This window comes from Mus pahari, chromosome 3 (genome assembly GCF_900095145.1).
Source record: "Mus pahari chromosome 3, PAHARI_EIJ_v1.1, whole genome shotgun sequence".
NCBI classification, from domain to species: Eukaryota; Metazoa; Chordata; class Mammalia; order Rodentia; family Muridae; genus Mus; species Mus pahari.
The window spans coordinates 54206718-54217056 of NC_034592.1; the positions used below are offsets into that span (position 1 = coordinate 54206718).

Consider the following 10339-nt stretch of genomic DNA (forward strand, 5'->3'; position numbering starts at 1 on the left):
ATTTAGAACAACTCTGAAATCAGTATAACTAGAGTGCTTAGTTGGTAGTCTCCATGTTTTGGTTAGTTTCACGTAACTGTAACCAGTGTACTTCAGAGAACAACATACAAAGAAGAAAGATTTCTTTTGGTTGATAGTGTCAGAGGTTTGGCTTCATAATTCTTGGCTTATTTCCCAGTCTGGACACCTCTTGGTCCCTGAGACCATAGTTGAAAGAATTCAGGCAAGACTCGTGAGTCTAGTATAGAGGAAGTGTAGAATTTGTTCGCTCAAAAGAGTGAAGCATGGTCTGAAGAGAGATGGCAGATGAGCATCAGAGGGACCAGAGCATCCATCTACATTTTAGGAAGAGTTTATACCATTTCTACAGTCTTCAGTGCATGCAGCTCTATCAGAAAAACTCTGTCATAGGCATTCAAGAAGTGGGCAGAACACTTGGATTGGCTCATACAGGAGCAGGCAATCTTATCAGGAAGCCTTCCAAAGTACAATATGCACAAGGTTTAGGATTCCTAGCTCCAGACGTAGACAGTTATCCACTAATGAGATCCCAGGTACTTCAGCAAGGCAAGTCTCCTCCCATCGTGAGAGGTATGATTCGGGTACCAGGCTTCTGACCAATTGTTAGAGGCTTGAAATCCCACTCTTTGTTTTCTTGGCTGTTGACTATAAGGGAGGGGTCTAACTCAGTGTCCTCCAAGCCCACCAATGTCTAAGTGATACTTAACAGTAAGAAAGATGAGCATGGTCATGGGAGGATGCAGACATGGTTGCTATTCACTTCGTGGAAGAAAGGATGCAGGCAGTAACAAAGGGACCAGAATCATGTATATGCCTCAAAAGTATGGTTTGGGGACCTCCTTCCTCCGGCTATGTCCTACCATTCTAGGGCCAAGCTTTCAATAAACGAGTGTCTTTGGAAGGTACTTTATTCCCAGCCATCAAAGAATAAGTCTATTTTCCAAAGCCTTGGAGAAAGCAGAATTGCATGGTAAGAGCTGTGACCACTGACCAGCAATTCTCCCTAAGAAAGCCAGGTATTAGCAAGAGTTTGTGAGCAGTTACCAACACATTCTCAAATGGAGAACTGGAGAAAACTAAAAAAATGTTAAAGGTTAATTTTTTTTTAAGATTTAGTTATGTATTTATTTTATGTATGTGAGTACACTATAGCTGTACAGATAGTTGTGGGCCTTCATGTGGTTGTTGGGAATTGAATTTTTAGGGCCTCTGCTGGCTCCAGTCAACCCCACTCTCTCCCTGATCAGCCCTGCTCTGGCACAACGATTTATTTATTGTTATACATAAGTACACTGTAGCTGTCTTCAGACGTGCCAGAAGAGGGCATCAGATCTCATTACTAGTGGTTGTGAACTACCACGTGGTTGTTGGGAATTGAACTCAGGACCTTCGAAAGAGCAGTCAGTGCTCTTACCTGCTGAGCCATCTCGCCAGCCCAAAGGTTAAATTTTTTTTTTAATCAAAAATCAAACGATTAAAAGCTCAAAATCAGAAAAATGAAAGCAATCTGAATTGTATGTGAGCTTGTCTGAAAGATTTAAGATCAAAAATTGTGCCTAACTGCAAAAAATAGCCTTTTGTAAAGAAGTAGACCCTTTGTGGGAAGTTACTGATGTTAGCTTTACTCCAGAGTCACCCAGTGCTCAAGGTCAATGTATTCATGTATTGAATATCAATACACATAAACAATTTCTGTTCATGGGAGAGGAGAAGCTAGGAGGTTATTTCCAGGGCTTCTTGGGGCTTATGAAGATGAATGGCCGTGTTTACTTTAGTCATTGCTGGCAATTCTTACACCCTTATTGTGTTTATTCAAGAATATGAAAATGGCTAGGTAAACATGAATAAAACTGTGCTTTATTGATTTTGCAGAGTTCTGAGGAAGATTTCTGAGGCATGGAGCTTCCAGCAGGTTTGGAAGAAAGTAAAGTGAATTAAAATGATGCCACACCACAAGTGAAGTCCATGGGCACCCACCAACCAACTCCTCTCCGGCAGGAATTTTAGATTGACGAGTACTATGCTGCCTTTGCAAGAGGACAAGAAACTAGTGCCCAAAAGACGTGTTCTTCAGCATTTGGATTAAACGTGTTCTCAAGACAATGGCTTCAAAGGTCTCCTGCCTCTATGTATTGACCGTTGTGTGCTGGGCCAGTGCTCTCTGGTACTTGAGCATAACCAGACCTACTTCATCCTACACCGGCTCAAAGCCATTCAGTCACCTAACAGTTGCCAGGAAAAACTTCACCTTTGGCAACATAAGAACTCGACCTATAAACCCACATTCTTTTGAATTTCTTATAAATGAGCCCAACAAATGTGAGAAAAACACTCCTTTTCTCGTGATCCTCATCAGCACCACACACAAGGAATTTGATGCCCGCCAGGCAATCCGAGAGACATGGGGGGATGAGAATAACTTCAAAGGGATCAAGATAGCCACACTTTTCCTTCTGGGCAAAAATGCTGATCCTGTTCTGAACCAGATGGTGGAGCAAGAGAGCCAGATCTTCCATGACATCATAGTAGAGGACTTCATTGACTCCTACCACAACCTCACCCTCAAAACTTTAATGGGGATGAGATGGGTTGCCACTTTCTGTTCAAAAGCCAAGTACGTCATGAAAACTGACAGTGACATTTTTGTGAACATGGACAACCTTATTTATAAACTCCTGAAACCCTCTACCAAGCCAAGAAGAAGGTATTTCACTGGTTACGTCATCAATGGCGGGCCAATCAGGGATGTCCGCAGTAAGTGGTATATGCCTAGGGATTTGTACCCTGACAGCAACTACCCACCGTTCTGTTCAGGGACTGGCTATGTCTTTTCCGCTGATGTGGCTGAACTCATTTATAAGACCTCGCTCCATACCAGGCTGCTTCATCTTGAAGATGTGTACGTGGGACTGTGTCTTCGAAAGCTTGGCATACACCCTTTCCAGAATAGTGGCTTCAATCACTGGAAAATGGCCTACAGTTTGTGTAGGTACCGCCGCGTCATCACTGTCCACCAGATCTCTCCAGAAGAAATGCACAGAATCTGGAATGACATGTCAAGCAAGAAGCATCTGAGATGTTAGGACTTCTGTTGATGTAAATAACTTTCTTTTCTAAGAAATGGGAACTAAGATGTTGGTATTTACAGGTGTCACCAGGGGAACATGAACTGGTCAGGGGTTTTGTAAAGGTTTTGCTTCCTGTTCCGAGTTCTTTCTTGGATCAGTATTTTATACATATTGGGCTTGGCCATAGAAACAGTGAGTGAGTTAGAAGGGCCAGATTTCATTCTCAGGTCCTAAAACATTGCCATTTATTCCAAAAAGTGACTCTAAATAACTGCCAGGATTAGTGCACTGTGCATCTGAGATAAAGATCTGGGCCAGGAGATAGAAACTCACAGTAATGTCCTCATACCATCTCTGCAAACGTAAATAGTAATTCTTTCTTTAAAAAAAAAAAATCAAAACAAGTCAGAAAAGATATGCAGTCAGGAACACACACTAGATATGATCATTAATGCTGTGTGCTATTGTCATGTAACATTTTTACATATGTTGCCATGAAATGTGTACAGAATTTGAGATTCTACCAATAATTGATTTTATCCCTAGGGTAGGGCATCTATGGGGAAATAGATGGGGATGTAAACTTGATGATCAATTATCCTGTATGTATAGAAAACACCTTGGCATAGACTCACAAGAATTAAATCTGCTCAGCAGGTGAGTTGTACATAAAATGCTACTTTAAGTAAGGAAGTAAAAAATTTTCCCCCAGAACAAATATTATATGGTGCCACCAAGGAGACTCCAAATGTAGTACTCTCACCTGTTTCCTTCCATAAATGCCTTTAAGTGCATTTTATGGTTTTTAGATCAGGCAGGCATATGTCTCCATGTGTAGAAAACACGTTGGTAGGAGGCCCAGAAATAATGAATAACAATTGATAAAATGCAAATTTAGGTATCCATCCTAATTAACATAAGCTTGGCAATAGTGTACAATGCCCCTCTAACACATTTGCAAAGCACATGAGAACATCGTTAAGGAGTACCAATATTATTAAAAGATGTGCCCCTGCTACCAGTAGAAGAAATGCTCTCTTAACGTCTAAAGCATTCACATATGTTTAGTAGCAAAAGTGGTTTGAGATGCTCTGGGGATTCTGTGGCTGAGATCCATGGGAAGGAAGACTAAGGAAGCTGAGTTGGGATCCCATTGATGCCACAAATTTATATGGACCATTTGAACAGGCATCTCATCTTTGATGTACATCTGTATGCTCACTTGTAAAATGGCTAAAAAGAAAAATCTACCTCACAGGTACTGTGAGAGCAAATCACATTTGCTAATAATTATATCGAGATCTTTTAGTTTAAACGGTGCTACGTAATGCCATGTATCATGCACGATGCTAAATGCTAAAATGATTTACAGTAATGATAAAGATGGTTATCCGTTGTGGCAACATCATCCTAATATAACAATTTACCAAAATAAAGATTGACTGTGAACTATCGGTGTACCTAATTCTTCTAAGACTTGATGTTTCCTCGGCTATATGTTAGTTGATTGGGGAAGCTTCAGTTTCTCGCCCCCCAGTCTCTCCTTCTGGTGATGAATTTTTCACTCCAGTTGCCTTGATATCCCCAGGATATTTAAAGCAAAAGAATCTATTTTGCTTTGGGGAAGGAGCTTTGCATAGGTTTTACAAAACACAACTTAAATCGTAGGAAACATTTGCCCTGTATTCTTAAAACGCCTTAGAACAAGTAGGGCTAATCTACTCCCTCAGAAGACGAATAAGCACTCAGCAAATCTCCGCAGTTGTGCATCTACCATTGATGCACCACTCCTTGTCGTGATGCAAAGAGAGCTGGGAACGTTGCTTATTTGAGCTATTTTCTTTGCACTTTGACTTCTGCAAAACCCCCATAGAAGCTGATAGTATTGGAGAGACAAAGGAGTAAACGGAGTCCCGTAATCACATAACCCCTGGCTAGGAAACACTTAGTATCTCATCACCCCCAAAGTACTGACTGATATAGGTCTTCCCATCCTTTAATATGATGGTGCCAAGTGACCCAAGAAAAGATGAAGCAAGACAAGGTGAGCCACCCTCCCACCATCTGGCCTCAAACCCTCTGAGCTCCAATGGCTGGAAAGCCTCACACCCTCAGGCCTCTTTGGCCCTGCAACAGCAAAGCTGAGTGCAGTCTCTGTCTCCTGCCCTGGCCTTGCATCTAGTCCATGCTCAGCCCAGCCACTTTTCATGTCCAAAATCTCACACTATAATGACCACGTCTGTACATCTATGAATTGCTTTACATGTGTGTGCGAAGTATGTATAGAGCCCTAATCTTGAAAAGGAGCAAAAAAAAAAAAAATCAGAAAATCACTTGTCTTAAAGAACTGTTTCTTAACTTTTTTTATGCTACATGATGCCCGTATGACAAACATGTAAATAGACATCCAAGATTACATGTACATATTTTAAAGGCGCTTTTCTTGTCACCTCAATTGTACGTATGGCTAGAACCTGCTTGATATGTAACATTTTCCTCTGCATGGAACTTGACGAGGCAAGGCCATTTGTCCAGTATCTCAATAGCCTTAAGCATGTTTGTTCGCTCTTTGGGTTTTTTTTGTTTGTTTGTTTGGTTTTTTTTGTTGTTTTTTTTTTGGATGTTCAAAAAGAAAAAAAAATGGTTAATTTGTCAAGGAAAAGCTCTAATTTTCTACTTTTGTTAATTCTATGACAAGAAGCTGGTCAAATTATTGTCATGGTTATTTATTAAGCCATTTATAGCATTTGTTTAAGAAAAATATTTCATAATAATGGCAGTATTCTGGGGCTGGGGGTTCTCACTCAGTGGTAAAGCACTTGCCTAGCATGCAAAGGGCTCTGGGTTCAGTCCTCCAGCACTGCAATAATACAGTTAAAATAACGTCAGCCCCACTGTGCCAGAAGTCACTCAAAGAATTGTTCTAAACACTGTCTGATTCCCCATTATTTCTCCATTATGTACTGGATAACATCAGCACCGAATCTTTAAAGTCTCTTCATGTATTTCTTAGAGGAAAAGATGCTTTCTCTCTGGTGCCTCGTTTCCGTGGCTTTGTGACCCCCTTTGGAGCAGTTTCAATCTACAACAATGTACTTTTAAATAATCAGATTCAAAACATGAAGATCATTTTTTTTATTTGAATTAAATATGGAAGAACAAAACCCCTTGTGTGATAAGAAATGGAGGGGAGACAAACTCTTTACAGAGAAATCACGGAAGGAGTTTTTCAATCAAATTTCTTCTAACAAAAGACAATGGGATATTTCTGTACAGTGTGTGGAATTCATTTTCTACCTTTCCTAATATGTGCGTTCAAAGCGGGGAATTGATTGTATCATTTCTGTAAAGGTGAAGATACTTTTTATAAGCCACAGGTAACTTGTGAATGAAAGACAAAATTCACTAGAGACACTTGATGATAATTGACATTTAGGTATATTGTTATATATGAATGATTGTATTTATGTATTTATTTGTTCAAAATTGTACATATGGTTTTGCCAAAAGTAACTGTGTGTTAAAGTGCACTCTCTGGGTTTGTAGTACTATTTAGGGTTATAAGGGTTGCCAATCAAGCTGCTAATCAGAATACTATTTTTTTGTATTGGTGTTACAACATGTGACGAATAGATGACGCTGTCTTTTCATTCATCCTCTTTCCCTTCCTCTTGAAATGTAAACTGTTGGTTGAAAGCACGATGCAATTGTACAGGCCCATCTGTCAAGAGGAAGATCATAGTTTCATTAAGACTGATTTTTTTTTTTTTTAAACTCCTGGGACAAATAAACAAAAGAAGAACTCAGCCTGTTTTTCTGCTTCTTTCAAATGGCTCTTTTGGGGAGATGTGATTGTTTATGCCCACCCACTATAATCTTCCTAACAATTTCAACATAAGCAATGCTTTAAACAACTCAGAGCTTGTCCATAAAAGCATGAAGCAAATTAGCTGTATGCTTAGAGAGCTTTCAGTCCAATAAGTAAGCTATGGACAACCTCTGGGTTTAGGAAATGTGCTTCTTGCCTGCTTCTCATTGGCTTCAGAGAAGTGTTTTACTATCCAATTAAGTATGTGTGTTGAAAACCTCAACAAATTCCACCTACAGAGGGACATTCTGTTGAGAGCCTGCTTAGCAAACCAGGGCACATTAAATCTAAGGCAAAAATCTCATTTAGTGCTGTATCCATATATCTATTTAAGAATATTCACATATGGTTTAAGAGTTAATTTATGAATGAAAAAGTTCTTCCACCATTCTGTAGCACAGGTGGGTACATGCTGACTCCTGATTGCCTACTGTTAGCAAGAGACTAAGCTATCTAAGAAACTAAAGCATTTTTTTATATTATTATTAATTTTGATCCAGCTAAACAGGTCTTCACTTTCTAAAGAAGATGTAAATTTGGGTTTAACTTCTCCTCCCATTATGCCTCCAATTTCACAAGGGCAAAATATAAGCTGAAATATGTGAGAAAACACTAAAAAAAAAAAAAAACATAAAATATGCAGTTTTGTATGCCATGTGACTTTTTAAAGGAGCCAATGTCAAGAGCAATATACTCAGAGTATTGTACCAGATCAGAACAATCCTATTCATTTGTGGACATAATAGAAATGCAGATTCTTTACCTGTACCACAAACTTGAAGGTGTAGCTCAGTAATCTAATTTGAGAACTGTAGGTGGCCCAGACACATGCTGACGTTGAGAACACAGATCTGTGAGTTTAGAAGATGTGCTTCTCATTGGCTTCAGAGAAGTGTTTTACTATCCAATTAAGTGTGTGCATTGAAAACGCCGACAAATTCCACTTGCAGAGGGACATTCAGTTGAGAACTTGCTTAGCAAGCCAGGGCATGTTAAATCTAAGGCAAAATCTAAGGGAAAGAAGAGCAGTGGCCATCGTGCCACAGCCTATATACTGCACCCAGCCCACTTCCAGTGAGCTAAGCAGGGTTTCACTATGAACTTGTGGGCACTGAACTCAGCCAATGTCATCTATTATACCAGCAATGGGAAATCTATTTTTTCCAGTAGTAGATGCATCCTGAAAAATAAGTCATTGCTATATTATGTTTTGAACTTCAGTAATCCAAAAAAAAAAAAAAAATGCAACTTTACTTTGTCTTGCTTTAAGTGTTTTTTGTTTTTTGTTTTTTGTTATATCTACAGTTGTATGACTTAACCTGCAAAGTTTAAAATATTTATTTCTTGGTCCTTTATCAGAGAAGCTTCCCAACTTTTATCTAGAGAGAGAAACACTATAAAAGGTGTTAGACACAAAAGCCCTACATTATGAAGAGGGAATCACATGGATCAAACATTCTAATATTGTCTCCCCATGTCACCAGAGAAATGACAATCTGGTCATGATAATGAATAATGCTGAAAACCAACAGCTGCATGTATTTTTTAAATAGTTCTTCCTCTCTCTCTCTCTCTCTCTCTCTCTCTCTCTCTCTCTCTCTCTCTCTCTGATTTTTTAAAAATTATAAAGCTTGATTTTAATTATAACAATTACCCACAGTTTAATTAATATATTGCTTAAAGATGTGTGGTTATCAGACCAAAGAGGGTGGGTTTCAAATAGCTTGATTGTCATAATTACAAGCATTCTGTTTTCTCATTTACTTAATTGATTGCCATAGATTTCCAGATGAATTCACACCGTTGGAAGAGAACTGAATGCATTTCTAAATGAGGGAGGGGGGGGGAAAACAAAACCCAGAGGTAGGCTGTTTAGAAAAACGGCCTGTAATCCATGCGAGCCTGAAAATTGCCCTTGATAACATCTCCTTACCTTTTTGCTGATTAAAATAAGAATTGTTTAAACTGTAAAAGAAATGAATTTTAAAGGTATTATTGATTCAATACATCTTTAATAGCAGTGACTCTACTCTGTCTGCAGCCAGTTGCCCAGCGTTCAAGAAACTTCTGCATCTCATTTTCCTTATGGAATCTATTAGTTTAACATATTACATCAATGATTTGTTAGGCCTCTTGCAATGACCCAAGTCGTCATCTGAAGAGATTATGGCATAAGAGGTGATTTATTCTCCCGTTGAGGTTTACCTCAGAGTGTTTACACAGCAGTGACCGACCTGGAGGAACTACTTGCAATGGGGCAGTCGGGGGCGCTAGTGATGAATAATGTTTTTCAAGCATGACCTCAGGGGGAGGTGGGGGGGAGGGGGATGAGGGGGACTCGGGGGAGGGGGGAACACACTAGAGATTTTCTGCCATTGCAATATCTTAACATATGTTTAATCTTAACCGTCGCCCCGTGCAGTGAATGCTGCTATCTCCACTTGACACTTGGGGAAGCAGGCAGCAGAGAATTTGTCATTAAAATGGTGAATTCAGGCCCCTAGCGCTAAAAGCCCATGTTCATTGCCAAACCTGAAAAGACAAAAACAAGCAAACAAGCAAACAAGCAAACAAAAAAAGATAAAAGAGTACAGAAAACAAACCAAAACTATGAGGTGACATTTAAGCACCATGAAACCTAAGTGAAAGATTCAGGAATTGTTACATCATTGAATTGATTCTACCCAGGTCTAGTGACTATGAAAAAGGATCAGAAATCCGTGACCCCAGAAACTCGGGTGAGCCCATATCATGGGGAAGTTTAATCGAGCTTCCGGCCCTCAGAGCTCACATGTGTTTCAGTGGAGGGAAGGGACGATCTATAAGTTCAATTATCTATTTTCCCTCATGGAAGCCAAGGGTCCCCTGGAGAGACATTCATCAGGAGCTAGCTCCAGTAAGAAGACAAGCCCTCTGCACTCACTCTGGCTCTGTCTCGCCCTGCCTCGGACCACACTCAGATGGGCTCTTCTGTATCTGCTCTGGCTTTCCTTCTCCTGGTTTTCGCGATGTGTGTTAACACACATTTCCTGTAGGAAAAGGAAAAAGACAACCCCACTGTAAACCTACGACCTCAGTCACTGAGGAGCATTTCACCTGTGATAAGACAACTTTTCTCCCAGGAGGGTGCAGACCACAGGCAGCACACAGGGTAAGCAGCACGCTGGATGAGGGAGCGTTGTAGTTTCAGATAGCCCTGCGCCTAGCCTCTATCTAGAAATCCTACTAAAATGATGAGTGGTGGTTCTGAGATGCAGCAGTCTGACTTTCTTTTATGCTCTCAGACAATTCTGATGCTGTTGCTTTATGATTATGCAAAGCTAGATTATAGAGAGCAATACTACCATCATTAAGCATTCATGTGGAATATATATATATATAT

General features: G+C 39.8%; 1 protein-coding gene across 14 annotated transcripts in view; it reads left to right on the plus strand.

Annotated features, from left to right (window-relative positions):
• Positions 1-6885, plus strand: part of B3galt1 (beta-1,3-galactosyltransferase 1) — a 548045-nt gene extending 541160 nt beyond the window's left edge. For all 14 annotated transcript variants that reach the window (XM_029536530.1, XM_029536529.1, XM_029536527.1 and 11 more), the window contains one exon: positions 1894-6885. In XM_029536530.1, the coding sequence (XP_029392390.1) occupies positions 2124-3104 (981 nt within the window). In that variant the 5' untranslated portion in view covers positions 1894-2123 and the 3' untranslated portion in view covers positions 3105-6885. The remainder of the gene's footprint in view (positions 1-1893) is intronic.
• Positions 6886-10339: the final 3454 nt, after the last annotated feature.